Consider the following 24511-nt stretch of genomic DNA (forward strand, 5'->3'; position numbering starts at 1 on the left):
CTTGTAGAGATGATTTTCTACCCTTCTTTTAACCTTTAATCTTTACCCTTTGTGTAAATCCTACCTACCCTTCAACCTTCGGTATTTTTCATCAAAATTTTTGTCAATCACCTCCAACAATCGACCTTGTCGATGGCTCTAATACCACAACTCGAAGATAAAGACCAAAGCATATAAAATTGCACAAAGCATAGACGATACTCAAGATTGGGTCTAATTCACTCCCCCCACATGAATGAGCCCACACTTCCTCATGGTATATTTTGCTCGATTATTCCCCAAAATACCTTTTGAAGCTCAATACAACAATAGTTTTTTTCCTTTATGTACAAGTCTTTCTCTCAAATTTGGGTGATTACCTTTGACCCAATAATATTTATAACCTTTGCATCAAAATTTAAATTTATGCAAGAAAGGTTTCATATACTCTATGAAAATAATTAGTCGAATAAATTTATAAGAATCTCTATGTACGAGATACCAATCGTAAGGGGAAACCCACTTACATGTCAATGAAGAGAAGGTTTACCCCATTGAAATTTCAAGGTGTGCAAGCATGGGATTCAAATATTTGTTATAACTTTCCATTCTTCCTTCCATCCCGTTGTCTTCGACACATTACAAAAACATAGGTAAAAGCTTTTATTATGGGTTAAAGTTAAGCTGAAAATACCCCTGATCTAGCAATAGTCACATGCCAATTCATAAAGCTGATTGTAGTTCTCATCGACCAAAGTAAAGAAAGATGTGAAGAGTATGATCCTGCTTTGACATGAGCATAGGCCCAACAAAGGAGGTATTATTGTCATCAATCTTACATGCATTAAGATATGGTGGAGATACATCTTACCCACCAACTGACGTACACTCAAGAGGCTCCAATCACCACCGTAACCATTACAAATACAAACTCGACGACCTGGCATTAAAGCCATAACCAAAGTCCAAGGATGAAATTTGCAAAAATATGGGGGGATGTTAAACACACACACACACACACAACAAACACACATATATCACATACATGCACACACACACACACACATACTATAAGTATGTAGAGAGAGAGAGAGAGAGAGAGAGAGAGAGAGCTCTTTAGGTTATTAACGTCTACCAATGTTTCACCATCATGATCCTCTACCACACACAATGGAATGTACAAATTTTAATATTACCTAACAACTATGCGCATGACATTATATGGAGGCATTGTTTAATAACTCATGAGAGTCCCAATGACAAAAGTGGATATCTACAATGCTTAGATGGAAAAAATTCAAGCAAGCTTTACAATTTAGATCATATCATCTTACACCTTTTTCATTATGCCAAGTTTTGAGCTAATATGACTTGCCACTATTCAATTCAATAGCAATTCTAATCTTGCACCACACACCAAGCTACCTATCATACCATCCTTGCTTTGTCATCAACTATATTCAAGCACAAAAGAGATTCAAGCATTATAAATTAATTATCCATGACTCCTTTCCTTCAAAAAATGGACTAACCTCATAGAACATATTAGTGCCATAGTATATATTGTGCCATGAGAACCCAAGAGACTTCACACTTGGCTTGGTTAGGTAATGTAGAGCACTACACTCCTGCTTTGAACCACGTTTGAGACTGAAGAGAGGTGAAGAAAGATGTAAGATATGATACAAAATATTGTTTGCAGTATTTGATTTTTCTTAAGGGCCCAAGGGTGGTACTTTCATGATGGATAAACAGCAAAAACTGTCGTCTTCCAAAATCCGCTTGAATATGTCTTGCCGTCGTCCTGATACCATATACAGAAGCCGAGAATGAGACACATATACACACAAAAACGCTCACAACACAAGTTGCCCACATGAAAACCAAGAGAGAATACCTGATAAATTACACTCACAGCAAGCAGAATTGGAGGTATGATGTCCCATGAAACCCTAACAATCACAAACATCATCAGTAGCCCAAAAAGAGCTTTTTAACTTTAAGATGCCAGCACGAAGTCCACCCATGGCTCTTTGAATTAGAGAATATGATTGCCTACATTAAACATATGATTATCTGCAGTCGTAACTCTTAACCTTACCCTACTAAATTCTTAATGAAACAAGAGGATTGCCATCAATGACAAGATTGATACAGTCTAAGCTTATAACCTCACACTAATACATTCTAGATGCTCATATGGAATTGCCATGGATAACAGGTAAGTCAGCTTACATTGGAAAACCAGAATATAAATCTTAGCCACAATTTGCTGTGGAGTACAGCTGGCAACAGAACCATCGAGCACCATAGCTTACAAGTTCTCATCTTCAAGGTCATCCGGCACATGCAACTTCTCAATTGCGCTCTACATAAGAGAGAAGAAAAGTTCAGCTACCCTTCGAAGCACATACACTTGTAATTAACATAAGTAAATTATTGAGGCATATATTACTATACCTTAATCAGATTTACGTCTGCAGTTGACGGCTTCAAATCAAGGGCAATACAGAAATGATGCATGGCCTGTTCCGGCCTATTCAGTCTCTTGTAGATTCTCCCCATGAGAAAAAACACGCTGCTTTCACGGGGAGCAACCTCGTTGAGATATTCGAGCTCTTTCAGAGCATCATCATATCTCTCCTCACTCATGAGAACACTAGCCTTTTGGTACTTAGGCAGAGGGTTCTTGGGATCAGCTAGGATAGCCTGTTCTAGAAGGCTCAAAGCATCTCCATTATTCTAATACCATGGACAAAAGATAGTTGAGAAACATTCTCAAGCATGGATTAGAGAGAACAGGTAAACATGAGAAGCTCAGAAAGTGGTGCTGCACTCTACCTTCAGAGCATGTAGAGCCATCCCAAGATAGCATAGCAGCACAGAAGAGCGGTTATTGATAATAAGCGCCCGCCGGAAATGGTACTCTGCAAACTCAAACTTCTCTTGCCGGAAATAGATAGTGCCCAGCCCATACCTACCAAAAAAAATGTGGCTCCTTTTAACGAGATGTTTTCACAGGACTTACAAACCAATAAACAATTAGGTACCAAGCATTGTAGTGTCGGGGATCTATTCGTATCGCCTGTCGATAACAGGAGATGCCTTCTTTAAAATCCTCCATGGCTGCATACCTGTGGTATAAAGCATTTTTAAGGAGAATTTCTGACTCGTATGTCTACAGTTGACCTAAGTTGCATAAGATAGACACACAATCATTAAAGGAAACTGACTTACATACAACTATCCCTGATACATACTTAAATAAGGATGTTATAGAACAATGCACAAGAGTGTTACATACGGGTCTTAAATACTTTTTTCCCCCAGCTCCTTTCTGCAACAGTCAAACTCTAAGCTTAATTTAACCTCTCTAATGGGACCAAGCTAAGATGTACATGCGTATGTACGTATAGTAAGTGCATACATATGTATGCATAGTACGTATGTACATGTATAAGCATGTATTGTATGTATGTTACATATAGGTACGTAGGTATAAGTATTGTGTGTGGGTATGTGGGCACATGCATGTGGGTGGGCAAACGTGCAGGGGCGAACATGTACATATATACATAAATACATACAGATCAAGAAGCTGTATGTACACACACACACACACATACATAAGAACCTACGCTTGGCAACTTGCAAAAGGGTCAATGCATACTCATGGCCACACAAGGTGTGAGCGTAAGTGAAATATTGATCAAGCTGAAGAGCCCGTTGAAAATACTTGAGAGCGGCTTCGTGGTCCTTCTGAAGGCTGAAACAATTGCCCATGACACACCTGCCATTTCATATGTTAAAAGAACCTGCATGATAAATAAAAGATCTTTAACATATGAAAGAGGGAGTACATATTCTCACCATGCTTGTGGTGAGAGACGATCCATGGCCACTGTTTCTTGAGCAAGATAGCTTAGCTCCACCTCCTTCTTCATGTGCTGTAGAGTGAAGAAATTGCACACACCACATCAGCACCTTTTTCTTCATAAACAAAAGAATCAGTTCTGACCACCTCACACTCCTTTCATGCCCATTTAGCAGCTCATCAACAGAAGTACATACTTGGGAGTCGTCTTCTCTATGTTTACATTTAAGATAAGAACTGCTGCACTTTCATCACATTGGCTACAGCCACAATAAGGGAGCACCCTTCTAAGAGCCGCTCCATCTCCCCTGACCAGAGCCGCCCTCAACTGCCTTATTTCTGATGCATACATCCAACCAGTGTCCTCATTCGTGGCCTCTCTGGAGGCCATCGCCTTGGTCTACAAGTTTGTCAGTAGCAAACCAGAACATGGCCAGATCCACAACTTCTGCAAGGGGCTTTTACTGGCGACCAGAGGTGCATCGTTGACATCCAGTTCCTTGGCAATGGGTACATCTGGATCAAGTTCAACTCAGTTTCTCTCATGGACAACAACCGTGATGTTCCGTTGCAGTACAGAGTGCCGCTATGTGTACTCTGTCAGATGGAGGCACAGTTTCTCCCTGGACACTGACCCACGGCTGAGTGTACCTGGCTCTGGTGACAGTTGCTTGCTTTCCCAAAGAATACTTTGAGCTCCCCCCAGTGATTGAGCCCTTTATTGGCCAGGTCTTGGAGTCCCCCCGAATGGCAGTGGTGATGCCTGGGGCTCGGGCAGCAGGACTCCCCACCCTTCAGAGCCCCACCAGCCACCAGCAAATGGCCACAAAGCTGGAGGGACATGCCCCTGACTGGCCCCCATGATCGGGAAGGGGGGCGTAGCGCTCCCAGTGCAGATTGCGAGGTAGCGGTTTCTACGGTGAACCATCATTCGCATTTATCACATGAGAGTAGCCAAAGCAAAGAATTTAGTGGTTTCTTAATGTGCGCCATGGCAATTTCATCAAGGTGGTAGTCTCTCTTTGTGTTAGTGTGGTTGTGCATCACTCTCTACCCACCAATCATGATGTTAGGACACTGGTCTTCTCCTTCCCACCAAGCGTGGCCCCAGGGAGTGGGACAGTTTGTCAATGGCTACCACTATTCAGGTCATTGGCTTCTCCAACTTTGATGTCGATCTTCGCCTCACGGACGTTATCAGCCAGGCTAAGAACACCGAGGCTTGAGCTTGATTGTTCCAGCTACACAGGCGCAGGTGGCAGACACCTCTCGTCTTCTTCCACATCAAATTTGAAGGAATAGTGTATCTTCTGATACCTTCACTGCAAGGACGTTCATCTAGCAGTCGCCCAAACTCTGGCAAGTTCTGAGTGGTTTCACTTAGCAATGTGCATTCCCTCCCAACTGAAGGGTCTCCGTGTCAGGACAGATTGCCACTACTTACCGTCCAAACCAGCTCCAAAAACATTGAAAGCCGACAGGGACTCCAGTAAAGCCCGCAAGCTTTTCCCCTAGGCATGCATCCACCGATCAACTTTTCACAATTAGTGTTTTCCAGCACAGCATTTTCCCAGGATTCTTTCCTGCCCGTGAGGGCGGTGGTGCTTTTTATTTTGTCCCCTAGAGAGGTGTCCCCTTCTCTTTCCCAGTGTAGCCTCCCTCCAAGAGTGTCCAGCCAAGGGGGCAGCCATGGCTCCTTTTTAATTTTGTCCCCTAGAGAGGTGGCTCCTCCTCTTTCCCAGTGTAGCCTCTCTCAAGGAGCATCCAGCCAAGGGGGCAGCCATGGCTGCTTGTCCTCGGAGGATTTTTATTAACCTCTTTTGAGGGTTGCAGCTTGCTTTATGCAACCATTTTTTTAACTAAAAGAAGGATCTATTTCTGGAGGAAAAAACATGGTGTGTTTCCCCTGCTTTGCCATTCTCCCTCTGCCATTTCACCTGCTTCCCTACAACACCTGCCATTTCCTTTTGCAACCTGGATTTTACATTTAGTTTAGGTCAAGTCACTTGCTTCCCCTTTGCTCTCCTCTCTTCCTCTCCATTCCTTTCAATTCACTCACTTCCCCTCCCATCCTCTTTTGTCCCACGATGCTGGAATGGCTTTTCCCATTTCAGCCCCCTCAATCGACTTCTGTTTTTCATTTGCGTTTTTGTTTCCATTTCCCAAATGTGTTGTAGCCTCGTCACTAACTCCAAGAAAGCCTTAAACTTGTATCCCTAAAATGCATAGATCAAGAGCCCTTATATGTGTAGATCGACTTTTTCGAGAATATCAATAATCTTGAATTCTTGAAGTGTCCCCACAAAAATAAATAAAATAAAAAGAAAACTAAAAATCTTACAAATAAAATTGTGGAATAGACATCAATGCCTTCAAGACGATAAGGTGACACACGACGTGCCCAAGTAAAAGCTCGCTCTGCTTCAGGGTAGTTCACCATCTCGAAGTATGCTTTACCAACCTGTAAATTACAGGTAGCATTCACATCAATCAAAATGACAGACAAATCCTTTTCAAAAGAAATCGAGTCTGAAGCAATGTACTTTAAATTTCTTAAACATTTTCAATAACTAACACGTTCTTGAAATAAGGGTGGGATAACCTCTCACAGCAAGTTTCTCACTTGCCTTGGGCAAATGTATGTAGATGCACTTTCCCTTTTCCTTGTGATCAACTAAATCATAGCAATATGTGGATCATTATGTCAGTTGTATAACTAGTTGCCAAGAAGGTATTGTCTACTTCTTTTGAACCTTGTCATTTTTTGTCCCTTTGTGTTTGTAGCTGATAGTGTAATTTTGTTCTTGCACCAATGCCATTTTTTGTCCCCTTGTATTTGTGGCTGATGGTGTAACTTCTTTCTTGCAGACATGCTCAGAGCTGAAAATGTCATCTTGAAAGTTTGTGCATCATGCAAATTGTGATCAAGATGATTTGGATTGTCAATTACAAGCCTAATTCTCCAATGGTTCAAACGTTTGGGTTGTCAGTGGAAAGAGGATGTTAAACCACTCAACATCATTGACCAATCGAGTCAACTACCCGAAAAGTCATGCAAATTGAATTCAACCTTCTTCAAGTTCCATAAGAATCGAGCATCAACAATGCTTTTAATTAATTTGTAACATAAAAATTATTGAAGAAACAGCAGCAAAAGATTGATTCAAATGGGAAAACCTGGCAAAGGACCCATCCAGTAGCATATTGCTGTTGACTCAGCTTCATAAATGTTTGTAGAGCCTCCTGAACAAGCACAAAATCATGCCACGAGACATAATCTTAAATATGTTGGATGTGCTGGCCAGCAGTGCACAATATTAGATTAGCTCACATATGCAACTTCTTTTTTACAAAAAGAAAATGAAAAGTTTTCAGAACAGAACTAGCCACCCATGTGTGATTTGCAACTCCAATAGATGCTACAAATCCTCCATACTACCAAGAGTACTCCATGAATCAAGGATGCCACATCATCATGCCATGTAATTGGATTAGTTATGTGCCAACACTTCACGTAGCCAAAGCAATGCAAGGTGCACAACAATGGGCTGCATTTGAACACCTCAGAGACGTCAGTTCGGGCCTCTTTATATGACAACTAGATGATGTGGCATCTCTAAATAATGGTACCCGTCCTGACTTTTCAACCTATGCTTGCCAATGCAGTTCTCAACAGTGTTCAAAAGTGTTGACTAGCAGGTTGTAATGGAAACCTATGCTTGCCAATGCAGTTCTCAACAGTGTTCAAAAGTGTTGCCTAGCATAGCAGGTTGGAATGGAAACATTTCAACAGGGTCAACAACGGCTCCTCCCAACTTGTCAATGTGGAGTTTGGACAAAAATGCCATGAGGCTTGAATAAATATAAAGCTTGTTTGGTTTGTAGAAGTCAAGGGATTTGACTTCCAAAAGACTTTGAACCAACAGCCCCATTAACCACAGCCCATGTGTCTTGGCATCCAAGTGGTTAGTATACCATATCAGAGTCAAGTCTGTTTTCATGAATGAAGCTTGAGAAGCACACCGATGGTAGAAGTCAAGGGATTTGACTTCCAAGAGCTTGAGAAGGATATCTATGTTAGGTTTCACAATTCTTGGTTGAATGTGCATGATCAAGAAGCGCTCTACAAAATAAAACAAGCACTATGAGATGGTACGATCCAATCAACAAGAAGGTTTTAACAAAAGGAAAAGAGGAGAATGAAGAAAAAAAGAAAAAAGAAAAGGTGTATCACTATCTGCATGGGGCTGTATTGAGCATCGGTAGACAAAGATGTCAAGTTTGAAACTTCCATTGACACTATGAAAGATCTTGCATTTGTTAAGACAGTTTGAGGTTGCTTTCTGTGATGAAGACTTCTCGAAGAAGTCCATGTTAAGACATGTGTGCATGCATCTGAAGGATAAATCAACTTTATGCTCGGTCTTTGCCATCAAATTTTGCAAAGGATGTATACAAAGAGTGGGACTGGCTGTCTCAAGATGAGGGAGAGAATGTCTCCTCATATTTGGCGAAGTATTGAAAATCACTTCTCAAGGTCACTCTGTTTATGTAACTGTCGCCTAAGGAGAAGAAGGGGAAATTAGATCCAGTTTTTTTTGGCCGAGAGATTGATTGCCGTAAGAGAATTGATGTCGAGCTGGAACTACAGCTTGGTGGTATGGGACGCCAGGTTGGGGTCATCGTTGACCAGCAGGCTCACAGGTGGTTCGAGGTACCGAACCTACGGTTGGGTGGTGAGTTGCTAGCCACAGTCTATCGCAGTCACATGACGTGTTTGACGTTCAGGTCTATGGAAACCTTGGTATGGTTTCTCACATATGTCCTCTACCTTGATCCACACTGGTTCTGTGTCAGAATGGACTTCAAAGGAACAGGATGCTTTCTTACAACTCAAGCATGCTATTATATGTGGTCCAGTATTGATTGTTCCTGACTTGCACAAGTCATTCGTAGTTGAATGTGATGCTTGTGGTGATTGCATAGGAGCTGTCCTAAATCAAGAAGGGCATGCAGTTGCATACGAGAGCTGTCGTTTGCATGATGGTGAGCTTCATATGGATATTTATGAGAAAGAGCTCTTGGCTGTAATTCATGCCTTAAAGATATGGAAACATTATCTTCTTGGCGCTGAATTTGTAGTCAAGACAGATCATCAAAGCTTGAGATACTTTCTATCTCAAACAAAGCTTTCAGAGAAGCAGATAAGAATGGCAAACTTTCTTTCCATGTTTCATTTTCAGATTGTGCATACTCCAGGAAAGAAAAATGTGGTGGCCGATGCACTATCCAGGAGGCCTTATGTTGCTGCAGTCTCAGTGGCCTCTCATGGGGACTTATCTGCTATGAGAGATTTGTATCATTTGGATGCTGATTTTTGCCATATATGGACTGATTTGATGGCTGGTCATCCACGTGCCTCTTATGTTATCAACGAGGGTTATCTTATGAAGGATAATTTTCTATGTGTGGTGAAGGATTTGCGTCCAAAGGTTATGGACGAATGTCACGCTCCACCTTATGCTGGTCATAGAGGTATTATACCCACTACACGCATGATTTAGAGATATTTCTTTTGGCCAAGCATGCGTAAAGATATTGAGGCTTATGTACGTGCATGTATTACTTGCCAAAAGGTGAAATTTGATAGGCAAAAACCTCCAGGTTTGCTTCAGCCATTGCCTATTCCCTCGCAACCTTGGGAAAGTATTACTATGGATTTTATTATGGATTTGCCTAGATCCCAGCATGGGAATGATGCTATTTGGACCATTGTGGACAGGTTTAGCAAGCAAGCTCATTTCTTGCCCGTCAAGAAAACCATTAAAGCTGATCATATGGTAAAGCTTTTTCTTGCCCGACCTGCACGTCTTTTTCTCCATGGAGCTAGCCGCCCTTCCCTTTCCAAAAGCAAGAGAGAGAGAGAGAGAGAGAGAGAGAGAGAGAGGAGAGAGAGTTGTGTACCTCCAAAAATGGAGTAGCCTCTCCCCAAATTTATCCATAAGAAATTCTAAGGCCCTAAGGCCCTTTTAAGTTTATTAAAACTTATCCCTAGGGGCGACTTATGCCTAGGGGCCACCCAAGGTTAAAACATTAGAATATTAAATCCCTTGGTCCCCCTTCACACTTGGGGATTCCACACATGTTACCATTTGTCCGGGCACCCAAGTATGAATCGTGAAATATTTATCTTGCTCATCGACCACCATGCCCACACTTGTGCTATTCCAATTTCACAGGGTCATGACATACCCTCTTGAAAAATGGCAAGCGTCCTCGATTGCAATGTGGTGATACAGCAAGATATCCAAAGTGAAAAGTACAATATGGCAAGATCAACTTCCCAATCTCTCTAAGCCATGCATATGTAGCAACATTCACTGCAAACCCATGGTGGAGTAATAGTCCAAGTTGTATACCACTGTGAACCATACACAACCACAACATCCAATGTGACTAGTACACATATATCATAGAAGTCCCATAAACAGATGTATTGTCGGCCATTAGTACCTTCGGGTGAGACAAAAGCTGCACCAAGCAACCTCTAGATGTCATCTGAGCCTGTCTGTATCAAGGGAGCGGAGGTGCTACCCCCCTCTTGAGCATCAGGCAATGCTCCAAACCCATGCTCTGCTGAACCTGAATAAGCCGTAACAAGAGTCGGCTCCAACTCAAAGGCATCAAGATAAAGCTGCAAAACCTGAGGTGAATTTGCTAAGTCACCTTCCTCCATCCACTTTGCATCCATCGGTGAATAGTTCTTGAACTTCACAAGATAGCGACGGGAAACATTACCTCGTACCTTTCTTTCCTTATGTGCCAGTATCTGCTCTGGAATAAGAACCTCATCAAGTTCCTCAACTTCCGACTAAGCCTCATCTAATACATCCTCAGGCACATCCCCACGGAAAGGTCTAAGTAGACTCACATGAAATGCATTGTGAATCCTCCAATGATCTGGTAGCTTCAAACGATAGGCCACCTCACCAATCTTTCCAATACCTGAAAAGGTCCATAATAGCGCATGCTCAACTTAGGAAATAAGCGCTCTTTACCCTTTATCTTTTTGAGCCTAGCTTTCTCAAATCGCACAGTCTACCATGCATCGACAAAAAGCCATCCTTGAGAGTATAATGATCATGCCGCTGACCCTCAGACATCTGATCATAGAGCCTTCCAAATCCTCATCCTGGGCATACTGCTCTTTCATCTCATCAAGCTCATGATGATAAGCAAGTGAAACTGCTGAGACTTGTGGCTTGCGTGACAAAGCATAATAGCGCATGCCACAAGTAGCTTCAAACGATAGGCCACCTCACCAATCTTTCCAATACCTGAAAAGGTCCATAATAGCGCATGCTCAACTTAGGAAATAAGCGCTCTTTACCCTTTATCTTTTTGAGCCTAGCTTTCTCAAATCGCAAAGTCTACCATGCATCGACAAAAAGCCATCCTTGAGAGTATAATGATCATGCCGTTGACCCTCAGACATCTGATCATAGAGCTTTCCAAATCCTCATCCTGGGCATACTGCTCTTTCATCTCATCAAGCTCATGATGATAAGCAAGTGAAACTGTTGAGACTTGTGGCTTGCGTGACAAAGCATCTGCCACAACATTCTTTTTGCCTTCCACATGTACAATCTGGAAGTGGAACATAGACAAAAAGTTGGCCCATCTCATATGCTTCTCAGAAAGTTTAGTTTGCGTGAGGAAATAACGCAAGGTCTGATGATCTGTCTGCACAGTGAAATCAGCCCCAAGCAAATAGTGTTTCCATGTAGAAAGAGCATGAATTACAGCCAACACCTGTAAATGCTTCTCGGCATACTGTAATATACGACTCTCATAGGCTATCACATGTCCTTCCTGCATGAGAACTGCCCCAATCCTGTTCCCACATGCATTACACTGGACAACAAAAGCCTTTCGGAGATCCGGTAATACCAATACGGGATCCAAAGTAAGCTTTTTAAAGGTTGCAATTTCCCGATCAGCCCATCGAAACAGAGTTCCCTTCTGTTAAAGCATAAAGGAGCGAAGCAATCTCAGCAAAATACCGTATGTACCGCATGTAATAGGAACACAATCCCAAAAAGCTGCGTACATCATGCACGGTCCTCAAATCTAGCCAATTGATAATTGCTTCCACTGTCAAAGGATCCATACGGACTCCATCTTTAGACATGATATGCCCCAAGAAGTGTATCTCTTCCAAGAAGAACTCTCTTCTTGCCATTAATGACTAACCTATGCTTCTGGAGTTCTTCAAACACAATGGCCAAATGCTTCCTATGCTCCTCCTCTGTGCGTGAATGCACAATCATATCATCAAAGAATGTGCCGACAAATGCTCTCTGAGGCCGGAAAATCCTGTCCATCATCCTGTTAAATGTGGCAGGAGCATTTGTCAAACCAAAGGGCATGACCAAGAACTCATATAGCCCAAAAGTGCTGTCTTAGGCACATCCTCGAGTCTAATGCGCATCTGATGATACCCGCTTTTCAAGTCTATCCGACCAAAGACTGTGGAGCCCTAGCGGTCCAATATGTCATCGATCCTCGGAATAGGGAATCGATTCTTGATGGTGTTCTTGTTTAGCGCCCTGTAATCTATACACATGCGCCAAGAACCATGTTTCTTTTGCACTAAGAGCATAGGTGAGCAAAAGGGTGATGAGCTAGGCTAGATCAACCCCTTTTTTAACAACTCCTGTACCTAGCTCATAATTTCCTCTTGTTGGGCTGCACTAACACGGTACGGCGGTCTATTTGGTGGGGTACTCCCCGGAATTAGATCAATAGCATGATCTTTTGGCCTGTCTGGAGGAAGTTCTCTTGGCAATGACTCGGAAAAACAATCTTGGAACTCACGTAAGAAATCAGTCCTGTCTTTTTTTTTTGAGAAAAGATCCTTTCATTAGTTAAAAAACCGTCCACTGGGCTACAAAAAACCTCTCTTGCTCATAAGAAGGCAGAGCAGAGATCCAATCAAGGCAGCTAGGGAGACTCTCCCTAGGTGCAAAAAGGTACAAAGATCAGTACAAAAAACTGAGAGCTATATCATACAATAGGAGGGGGGGAAAGCCAAACAGGTGGCCTGTAATGCCAGCGGGGGGCTCCCGCGTGTAGTGTATAGAAGGGGCCGTTGCGCCAAGTGGTGTGGAAGGCCTGGCGCCGCAAGATCACCGCATCTGAGTCGCCCCGGATGCGGTCATACTGTCCGCGCAGGGTGTGGATCAGCTCCTGCCAAATCCCCCGAACATGACTGCTCTGCCCTCTGAAGATTGGCCTGGCCATGCAAAAATAATCTCGTGTCATCAGCAAACTCAGAATCGAGCACGTCCTCTCCCCGGACTGGGAGCTGGAGTCCTCTCAAACCAACCTCCTCTGTTGTCAGATACATACTCATGGCCTCAGCAAAGAAGAGAAAAAGAAACGGGGCGAGAGGGCATCCCTGACGGACTGATCTGGTCAACTCAAAACTCGGCCCCCGTCCTCCTGCCATCAGCACCTGGCTACGAGCTGTGGAATCTAGTGCCGCCACCCCTCGAATCCAGACTGGCTCAAAATCCAGGCGAAGCATAGTGCCCTCTAGGAAACCCCAATCGACTCTGTCGTATGCCTTCTCAAAGTCGAGAAGCATAACGACCAGGTCCTTGCCGAGAAATCTAGCTCGGGCAGAAGGTGAAAATGTTGTCAAGGATACTGCGCTCATTGACGAATCCTGTCTGGGTAGCATGAATCAACTCCCCAAGGAAAGGCTGTATCCTCAAACTCAAGGCCTTGGCCAGGACCTTGTAGATAGTATTGAGGATCGTAATAGCTCTCCATTGCCGAATATCATCAGACACTCCCTCCCCCTTGGGGATAAGAAAGATCAAGCCCTCTGAAAAGCTCTGTGGCATCACCCCAGTGTCCAAAACATACTGAAAGCCCTTGCGGAGGCCTGGCCCCAAAATGTCCCAATAACGCATAAAAAAGGCTGGCGTCAAACTGTCCTCCCCAGGGCAACTATGGCGCGGAAGGACCCTCAGAGCCTCAACCAGCTCATCCTCTGAAAGAGGCTCACGAAACCAGTCCTGTCTTTATCTGACATAGACAAATTAGATTTAGACTCATCGTCTTTTGCATCCTTTACAAAAACCAAGTACGCGGAAAGATGCTTTTTCATTATTGATGAAATGGCCGAAGTTGATACAATAGGAACAGATTCCCCTTTAAGCTTTACATCCAAAATATGCTCTTTCCCTCTATGAGTCAAACTAATCTTCCTGTTGTATGTATCCACCACCGCATGTACTCTATGGCACCATGGCATACCCAACAAAACATCACACCCATCAAGTGGCATGATAAAGAACTCCTCACTATCCACATAACCCTGCACATGAAGCCTAAGCTTCCCAATAATAGGGGTAACGGATTCTGCATACCCAAGACAAGCCATATTAGCCTCATACAAAGGCCCCATCTCCTCTGTGTGGATCCCCAATCGGCCAGCCAAATCCGGTGAGATAAAGTTGGCTCTAGCACCTATGTCAAAGAAAATCAAGGCATTCTGATCTCTCACTTTGTCCCATGCCCTGCACAACCCAGTCTCTTCACCACCTGGCTGTTCCCCAACAAGATCAGGAACTAACCCTGCAGAAGGCTTTGGTTTCTTAGACTTGGACTCCCCTTTAGTGTCAGAGTCCTTTTGGGACTTACGCTTGGGACAATTAAAAGACATATGCCCCTCCTCTGTACAGAAAAAGAACTTCCTAGCATCCATCAAAGCCTGTCGATCCTCAGGAGTTCTCTTGGGCATTGGTAACTTCTTATACCGCTTCTCTGTAGACCTTTTTGCATCACGCGAAGCATGCCCTGACTTTTCAGATTTCTTGCTTGAGCTTTTACTTCCTTTAAATCCAGATGAGACTCCAGTGAGTAATGCATTTGCCGTCATAGCATTCTCTATCATTTGGGACAGTTACTCGAGTCTTTATGCAATAGTCAATAGTCACGCACTTCCTTGGGCAGCCCACAACAATACTCCTCAACCTGCTCAGACAAAGGCACTGCACGATAAGAAGTAACTGGGAGTAAAGCTTTCCAAAACTTCTTATTATAATCCTCAAGATTTTCACACTTCGATGCATCCAACTTGTGCCATGCTGTCATTACATCCACCTCAAAAGTAGATGTGAGCCACACGGAAGAGAACACATGTTTAAACTGTATCCAAGTAGATGGTGCTATGCCTTGCAAAAGAAGAGTGGACCACCACTACAATGCATTGCCCTTGAGAAAAGTCGCAACTTTTCTCACCTTAGAGGATTCCGTGTAATTTCCACCAGAAAAAGTAGATCAAACTGCTATAATAGGGTAAGTGCCTTTAGCTTGTCTTTGGCCCCGCTGAACGTGTCAAATTTCACTGCAGCTCCCCCTTCCTCATAATCCTTTGCCTTACCCATAGGCATTAGATTATCGTAAGGAAGTGGCTTCACAAGATTGCTACCCCCAGCATTCATGCCCATCATAGGGTCAACATTGCCAGTTTCCACACCTGGCATACCATACAATCCTGCTGATCCCCCCATGTTTCCAAACATACCACTATGCATACCGGGCTGCCCCCATACATGTTTTCTTGCATTCCGGGCTGCATACCACCATACATATTCCCCTGCATACCAAGCTGAAAATTAGCTCCAAAATTCCCTTGTATTCCCATGCCTCCCTGAGGGTATTCCCCAGTCATTGATTGGAACACGGAACCACCACCAAAATAGCCTGGATGCATAGACTGTTGCGGAATAGGTGGCTGTCCAAAAAAGGAACTCTGTGGGTTTGCACCAAAAGTGTTCTGCATGTTGGAAAACGGCCCAAAAGCAGAATCTTGTGGGAAGGCACCACTATTGCCCTGAGGTGGGTTCCTAGAACACTCTTTCTTCTTCTTCTTCTTATGTTCAGAAGGGGCTCTCATGAATTCAGCAAACTTCTCACTTTGTGTGAGCTGCATAAACACATCCACTACGCCTGCCAAGCGAGCTTTAAATTGGGCATCACTCTTCCTCTTGACTTGGCATGTCTTCTGGCTGCGTTACATCCTCATAACGTGCATCTTCTGCAGTCTGTTCTCCTGCAAGAATATCCTCAGATTCATTTCTCTCAAGAGAGGTCTCCTGCTCTTCTTCTTCATCATAAAAATAGTCATCTTTTGTGTCTGACATGTTGCTGAAATTTTCAGCAATCGCTTTCCTCGAGACAACCACGAGCTCACCCCCCTTAAGAAAGTTGATGATGGGTCTCGGCAACGGAACCTTGAAACCGGCCTCTGGTAGAAACCAAAGTGCGGTAGACTAGCAATCACCTATCCAGTTGTAGTCCAAACAATTAAACAAATAAACCAGAGCTAGAGTGCTCCAAAAAAAAAAGAAGAACGACACCTGTTGACCCCAAAGCTTGGCGCCCCTTTCTTTATTCAATTTCAATGGAAAAGCTTAACTGACTACAACAAAGCCGATCAAGGAAAAGAAACCTGCATGTCCAATCTGGCAACCCTCAAGACCTCTTAGCATAGAGGATACACATACAGATCTGTGTCCCACAAAAGCAACACACTGCTGTCTCCTCTACTCAACCAAGACAATGCAACAGGGAAGCCTTGAACACGCATCTGGTTGTTCCATGATCGTAGCCTAAAACTCAGCCAAAGAACAAGTCCACCATCTAACTCTGTTTCCACCCTTCAAACTGCCACACCCTCCTCTCACAAAGGGCTAGAAGAAACAACTCTGAAGGAAGCAGTCGTAAGCCAGTGGAAAGAGAGAGAAAGATATTCAGCAGGTACACTGCTATCCCTCAGTCCAATCCTTCTCAAAAACACCAGCCCTAGGAGTATAGAGTATGCTGTCCTGAATTGCAGCCACCCGCCTTTGCCCTCCAGAGCTCACACGAGAGAGAGAGAGAGGGATTCAGGCTGCGCCTGCTGTCCTGTCAACCACTCTTCTCTTGTTTCTGTACCCGCTGTCCTGCAGCTGCTTGTACCAGTTGTCCCTTGCAACCGCCTGCGCCAACTGCCCAGTAGCCGCCTGTACCAGCTGACCTGCAGCAGCCGTCTGCACCAACTGTCTGATAGCCGCCTGTAGCTGCTGTGACCTGCAGCCACCTGTAGCTGCTGACCTGTAGCCGACCTGCACCAGCTTCCCTGCACCGACCTACACCAGCCGACCTGCACCAGCTGTTCTGTACGGCTCCCCTTCAGGCGACCTGTACCAGCCGACCTGCACGTCTTTTTCTCCACGGAGCCAGCCGCCCTCCCCTTTCCAAAAGCGAGAGAGAGAGAGAGAGAGAGAGAGAGAGAGAGAGAGAGAGAGAGGTGTGTACCTCCAAAAATGGAGTAGCCTCCCCCCAAATTTATCCATAAGAAATTCTAAGGCCCTAAGGCCCTTTCAAGTTTATTAAAACTTATCCCTAGGGGCCACTTATGCCTAGGGGCCATCGCGGAAGCCAGTATTTTTGAGAAGACTGTGGCTCCCATCCGCATTTGTATAGTTCTACATCACTTCAGGCCTTCCACATCGGAGAGTGGTGTGATGTTCTTTTCTTTCCCCTTGAGCGCGGCTCTGGGGATGGTATGGAGCCCTAGAGTCCGTGTTTGCCGCCATTTATGGGCAGGTGGTAGAGCTCTCCCACCATCTGTAAGACCTCCACATTACTGACATGCTCACTCATTTTCGGCCGCTGGTGCAGATGGAGTTGGGTGGCTCCAGCCGCAAGGATAAGGGCAGGGAGTTGGTGTCCTTTAGCCTGGAGGTGCTCCTCTTTGTATTTCTTCATGTCTCGATGGCGGTTCCCCTCCTACAGATACCTTCACAGTGACAGATGGAGTCTAGGGCCCGGCGGGAGTGGTTCCACCTGGAGGGCAAGATTTGTGACCACCTGGCAAATCTTTGCCCCAGGACAGATTGTGATTACTCAAGATCCAAACCCACGCCCAAGACTCTTAAGAGTGGAGGGCAGATCCGATCCCACCGCTCTTCGATATGTGGATTGTCTCATGGAACATTCAGGGTTTGAATGGACCATAGTGCTTGAGGCAGCATTAAGGATACGCATAAAGTAGCCTTATGCATAGAGCTCAAGGACATTCATAAGGGCGTGCCTTTATGCATGGCCTTAAGCTCTATGCGTAAGGCCGTGCCTATATGCATAAGGGTAGCCTTTATGCATGTCTTAAGCTCTAAGCCCTGATACTAACTATAACATCCCCCCAAGAGCTTCCTAAACACAAGCATTAGGTACCATGCGACCGTCGTGAAATCATAGCCAGAAATCTATAGCTGGTAGCTATAGTTATGGTCCATTATGGCTAGTAGAGCAGACTCCTTCTGGTGATATAAAATACCTAAAGGCAGGGTCAGCCCATCTTCAGCCCCTAGTGTGGTGTACTGTGCAAATTATTTTGTGGTTGTGATACCAAGCAATGTTTACACAAAAAGTGTGAAAGAAAAATAATATCCAGGCACCCATCAAATATGCATATGCACTTGTTGACTTGGAAATCAACCATCCACTAAACTGTACACCATAGATACCGCTTGGCCATCACATTACACCGTGTTTACATGGCCAGTATCCATACAAGCGCCGCCCAAAGTCCATACCAGCACTGCCCATCAATCATATGACACTCAAAGAGTCGCTACTCTTTATGAGTCGTTAAACCATGTCATTGGACTCCTTATGGGCACCGTACACACATCCAAAACATCATCGTCATGCCCCTGGACTCCATATGGGAACCACCCATATGATCCATACCTATACCCAGGCCAGACATGTACACACATGTCATTAGCCAGAAGTTAGTGACACAGAATGTGTTTGGCAAGTCCACAACCCAGCAATAATACCATGCTTTGCCTCAAATGCATGGGTGTGTGGGAGCCATTCACCAAAACTGGTAGATTGAAGTATCAGATGTCTGTTGCATAAGCAACTGGCATTTTAGAGTATCTTGAATTCAAAGTCTGTGTAACACAAGTACACGCACGCACGCACATACACACAACTCTCATACTAGTTGCAAGGCTTACCTTTAGAGCAATGTAAAAACCTAAACAACAGAAAAGCACACAGGTAGTTTCACTCACCTGACACCGATACATACAAAGATGCCTATAGGCCTCTCCTAAGAGTCTGAGCAAACTCAAAAGCTCCATAGCGCCTTCCATAGACCTTTTCCCACGAGGAAGGGCAGTACTGTTAATGTTTGCCCTGCCACGACCCTGTGAATCCTCTTCTGTTCCACCTGTGAAACCACGCCTTCCACTAACCATGCCACCTTCATCAATACCTGTATCATCAAAAGCGTCCCCGCTTCTCCGCCCTGATTATAGCACATACCATACCATCAAAACAAGTAACCAGCTAATCATTAAGCGTGCAAAAAACCTGTGCTTTGAACAAAACAAAAAAGCTTCCCAAAACATTGCCAGAAAGAATGTAAGATCTTCACCTAATCTGCCACCATTATGGATAGCAATGGATACATAAATGTATGCATTCGAACATGTGAGAGCTAACTTATCAGTGCTTCAGGAACTATCAAGCTTTAAATGAACAGCAGCAGCAGTAACAATTGCACAGCAGTTGGACAGGTAGAGAACAAGCAAGTCCCTTTCATGTTCATGGAAAGATTCTGGACAAGTACTCAGGAAGCCCAAATTTCAAGCATCCAGTGCAATAGACAACTTTTGACAGGCATTCCTTGAGAGTTAAGCCAAATCCAGTGCAATTGGCAACACTTTGACAGGCATGCTTTGAGAGTTAAGTGAAATCCAAGCAGAAGAATAGCCCACTCTCCCTTCCCTTTTCCTCTCTTTGAATGCCATTTGCACTTAAGAGTTGAAAGGTTCCTAACTTCTGCAGATGAGATCCCAGCTTGCATACATTCCTCTAGCAGTCCTCTTTGCAACACCAGAAGATCTTGGAGGCAGTCCATCATTTGCAGCAGTATCCAGAATCAGGTGGCTCTACTGTCTCCAACACCAGTGAGTGCGCAATGAGGTTCCTAATCAGACAGCAAGGAAGCCTTTGGCCTTTCTTTAATCATCAATAATGTACCTACACAGCATGGAGTGGGAGGGGAGCCGGTGTGTGCGCGCGCACACACGCGTGCAAGCACGCATGTGCATGTGGTGTGTTTTTTTTTTTTTTGGGGGGGGGGGGGGGGGGGGCATGCGCATCAGGACATAGCGGGTGTCATTTTCAACCCTACACTCCTGTGTATCATCTTATTATGAGTCATTGTCATCACTATGGACCATGCCCTTCAGCCCACCTGATTCCTGAAGTTTTTTCATTTAAGAGGTAGAGGTTACACGTAGTACATGGACATTCTGCACAAGAACAACACTCTCTGTTACCACTATGGACCAAACATTTAAGCACTTGCCCTTCGGTCTACCCAATAGCTGAAGTTTTCTTACTTATGATTCAAGAGGTAGAGAGGTAGAGAGGTTACAAGTAGTATATGGACATTCTACACAACAACATCCCCTGTTCTAAACTCATCCCACCTCAAACCACCCCCCACCCTCTTTTCCCACCATGCCCTCAAAAGAAGGCATATGTATGCTCTCTTTAGGCCTTAAAAAGCATAAACTATGCATCACAGTGATATTACCATTGTCAACATTGGTTTCAGGTAATCCAACAACACTTCTTCGGGATGTACTCGAGCGAAAAGAAGCTGCAGCTGCACTCCTACTTGTGGGCCCTGCCATTCCTGCCCCGCCACCAGGAGAATGGCCGGATCCATTCCCACCTGATGCTCCTAGCAAGCCACCCCCCATTGATGAACTTTGTTGGCCAGATCCAGCACTAGAATCACCCGAAAGCCTTGTGCTTCTTCGAGGAATTGGCTCAGCAGCAAACAATCTTCCTGATACCTATACCATGCATCAAAATATGAAACTCAAGAGTAGCAAAACCATGCCATTCACAGCTCATAAACAGTTTCTCGTTTTTAGTTAAAGTCATGTTCAAATTGCATGCTAGGTAAACACACACACAGTCTTTTTTCTTTTTTTTGTAAAACCAAACTTTCTATTTCTTTACTGTATAAAGACACACACACACACACACACACACACACACACACACACAGATATGCATGCATATAAGAATGTGTTGATATGTGCAAAACTCTGTGTATTTGTGTGTGTATGTATGTATACATATATATAGGTGCACATACATGGGCATGCCAACAATATATGTATGCTTGTATGCATGAACATACGTGCCTATGCGCATGTGTATATCTCTAAGTATATATGTACCTTTTGTAACATTGGACATGCTACACGTGTATGAATGCACATACAGGGTTACAAATGTGGTCTTGCATAGAAGCATGCATGCAGGCAAGCACATGCACACATATCACCTAGCATGAAGGTGGAGCATGTCATCTTCTGCTGTTCAAGGGCTCCATCCACACATGAGTCGTCACTCAACCATACAACACCTCATACAAATTGCAACTAAGAAGAGCCTCATCTTGGCAGATGGGTCCTACAACACCCCTGGATCCAAGCATCTCTAGAAACCAAATTCATGCGACAAAGTTTAAAAGAAAAAATAAACAGGTGGCAGGAAATAACCTTCTTTAGCTTTCCTTCATCCATTACTTTCCGCCGTTGCTGTTGTGCAGGCGCATTCAAACCTCTTGGTGATACCTCTCCCACTTGGGATGCCAAATAACTAGAGGCACCAGCAGTAGAGGCTGCAAACAGTCCATGAATTGCTCTGTTCAGAGCTGGAGGTCCAGCTGGTACCTGTAAAGAAATAAAGCAGAATAGCAGATGTTGATAAGCCCTATCAAACACTGAAAGAAAACCCGTGCATATCGATGCATACCTGAGAAGGACCAGGTGACGGTGTAGTGTACAAAGATATGCCTCCTGAAGCTGGTGTATGGACTCCAACTCCACTCGTAGAAACTGTGCTTGCTCCCATATCATTGATAGAATTCAGCCTAGTCTGCTTTGGACTTGTATCGTTTAAGTAAAGAGATCTGTTAGGCTTCATGGCAGTTGGTGAATCCATCATTTCTACCTGAGGAAGATGCTGAGACTGAGAGTCCCATTGTAGTTGCTGCCTTTGTAAGTGTAAGACGGCCAAGTCACCATATAATGTAGCAGCCTCGTCTTCTGCACCTGCATGGTAGTCTAAGTTTAACCATAGTTTCCTGATGATCAAGAACACTGTCCAATGCTGATTCTCTCTCAACACAGCAAGACATGATGGTTTGAAAGTAGCAGTTGTAATACTTTCTTCTTGTACATAATACAAATCAATAGTTTAGGACTGTTGTGTGTGTTGTGCATGTGATTTTGCTGATCTCTTCTCTATCTCTACTGCACATAAGCACAAGTGTTCTACACTGTAGAAGCTTTTGGATACCGAGTTCGCTGATAACATTGCAACTTACCTTTCCCCTCGACAAAGGAGGGCTCATGATCCCACGATTCAGAGCAAAGCTTTGATGTGCAAGCTCATATATATATATACATGCGATGGAAAATTGTCAAAAACATCTGCATTTCCCACCATTTGGAGCCTACAGAGTGTTTCAATGCAGTAGAACAGGCATCGTTGTTACGAGGCGCGCCTGTAAGAGGCGTTCGAGGCGTACGACCGCCTGATCGAGGCGTCCACCAAAATATATATATATATATTACTGGTTTGAGTCTTTAGACGGGGGCTTTACGGCATAGTTACCACGGAACGTCGTTCCGCCTTCCTGGAACGCCGGAACGCCGTTCCGGGCGAAGGCACGTTCCCGGAACGCCGGAACGTTCCGCCAAAAAAAAAAAATGCGGAACGTTTGTTTGCTTGCAGAAATGTATGTTCATGTCTTGGGGGAGCAAATATTAGGAAGCATATTTGGCTATCCGTATACGAAAAGTTACATTTTTTTGTGTCATATGCTGACATGTCATATGACGTGGCGTTCTGCGACGTTCCCGATCCGCTCCCGTTCCCGTTCCCGCTCCCGTTCTAGCATCCGACGTTCCCGGAACGTTCCCGTTCCGTGGTAACTATGCTTTACGGGCCCAAGGCAGCCCCTCTCACACACACTCTCTCTCTCCCTCATTCTCTCCCTCCCTCCCTTAAGCCTTTCTCAAGACCCAAAGTTCAAAGTTCAAACTTCAAACACACTAGGATGATGATGTTTTTTATACCCACTTTTGGAGCTCTCTCTATACTCTACCGGTTCATTTCATTTTACTTTGGTCTCATAGGTTATTTTGGCCTTTTGCAGACGTTTAATACAGCTTTCTTTTTTTCACACACACTCTCTCTCTCTCCCTCTCATACACACCCTCTCTTTCCCTCCCTCAAGGCTCATACAAACACACTCTAGTCTCTCTCTCTCTCTCTCTCTCTCTCTCTCACTCAACTTTCACTACATATATTATATCTATCTATCACTATGTATATATATATATATATGACAAACACACTCTAGTCTCTCTCTCTCTCTCTCTCTCTCTCTCTCTCTCTCTCTCTCTCTCTCAACTTTCACTATATATATTATATCTATCTATCACTATGTATAGCCGCACTAGAGGTACACTGATTGATCGGGCTATATAGCTGGGGCGGTCCAGGCGCCCCAAGATGAGAGGCCCATCTCGACACCGGCGGAGACTACAATAGAGGATCAGGACCATACTAGCACGGCATGGGAGACGTCCAGTCAGAGTACTCACCATGGAGGACATTGAGGATATCCGCCATCGACCGATGAGAGACATCTTTGGATAGTGATGTGTATGATGCTTACCTTTGTTGCTAGAGTTTTCCTCCCAGATGTTATCCATTAGGAGCTCCTAGTACCGTACTTTTCCTCACAGTTATTTCAGTTTCAGTTAGTTGTTTTTAGCTTTTCTTACACAGACATTGTATCAGATCCACCAATTGTTGTAACCTTTTTGGTCTCATAGGTCATTTTGGACTTTTGAAGACGTTAATATATCATTTCATTTCATTTCTCTCTCAACTTTCACTATATATATTATATCTATCTATCACTATATATATATATATATATATATATATATATATATATATATATATATATATATAAAACAAACGCCTCTAACACGCCTCTAACGTCTCTAAAAAATACGAGTCTTTTGAGGCGCGTACCATACCCGCCTCGTACCAAACGCCTCTGTAGCATGCTTGTACTACCCCTTCAGCATATAGAGATGCATCTTGCCTTAGCACTCCATCCACATCCCCACCCCCCTTATATTGTTTGTATATGGGCTCCACCGATCCATGATGATTCACAGTTGTATCCAGACACATGCACACTTTTTCTTTTGTTTCTTTTCTTCCGATGACCGGAAGAACACAGTTGTATTATTTTTTGTCTCATAGGCCGACTTTGGCCTCTCGTAGACGTTAATATATCTTTCTTTCTTTCTTTCTTTCTCTCTCTCTCTCTCCCTCTCATGCACACCCTCTCTTTCCCTCCCTCAAGGCTCATACAAACACACTCTAGTCTCTCTGTCTCTCTCTCTCAACTTTCACTATATATATATATATATATATATATATATATATATATATATATATATATAAAAC

At 43.9% G+C, this 24511-nt stretch overlaps 1 protein-coding gene across 6 annotated transcripts in view; it reads right to left on the bottom strand.

Annotated features, from left to right (window-relative positions):
• Nucleotides 1-1439: 1439 nt before the first annotated feature.
• Nucleotides 1440-24511, bottom strand: part of HBT (CDC27 family protein) — an 88728-nt gene continuing 65656 nt past the window's right edge. The window contains exons 6-19 of one of the 6 annotated variants that reach the window (XM_086780049.1): nucleotides 21770-22062; nucleotides 21514-21687; nucleotides 20532-20796; nucleotides 18997-19232; nucleotides 7031-7096; nucleotides 6195-6314; nucleotides 3850-3926; nucleotides 3650-3769; nucleotides 3030-3113; nucleotides 2821-2956; nucleotides 2440-2721; nucleotides 2215-2347; nucleotides 1877-1931; nucleotides 1440-1783 (exon numbers count right to left, since the gene is read on the bottom strand). In XM_086780049.1, coding sequence (XP_086636175.1) covers nucleotides 2294-2347; nucleotides 2440-2721; nucleotides 2821-2956; nucleotides 3030-3113; nucleotides 3650-3769; nucleotides 3850-3926; nucleotides 6195-6314; nucleotides 7031-7096; nucleotides 18997-19232; nucleotides 20532-20796; nucleotides 21514-21687; nucleotides 21770-22062 — 1907 coding nt within the window. In that variant the 3' untranslated portion in view covers nucleotides 1440-1783; nucleotides 1877-1931; nucleotides 2215-2293. Of the gene's footprint in view, nucleotides 1784-1876; nucleotides 1932-2214; nucleotides 2348-2439; nucleotides 2722-2820; nucleotides 2978-3029; nucleotides 3114-3649; nucleotides 3770-3849; nucleotides 3927-6194; nucleotides 6315-7030; nucleotides 7097-18996; nucleotides 19233-20531; nucleotides 20797-21513; nucleotides 21688-21769; nucleotides 22069-24511 lie in introns of all 6 variants that reach the window. The other 5 variants (XM_086780044.1, XM_086780046.1, XM_086780048.1 and 2 more) reach the window with 5 other exon arrangements.

Source organism: Cibotium barometz, chromosome 41 (genome assembly GCF_041138505.1).
Source record: "Cibotium barometz isolate CiBa-2024 chromosome 41, ASM4113850v1, whole genome shotgun sequence".
Taxonomy (NCBI): domain Eukaryota; kingdom Viridiplantae; phylum Streptophyta; class Polypodiopsida; order Cyatheales; family Cibotiaceae; genus Cibotium; species Cibotium barometz.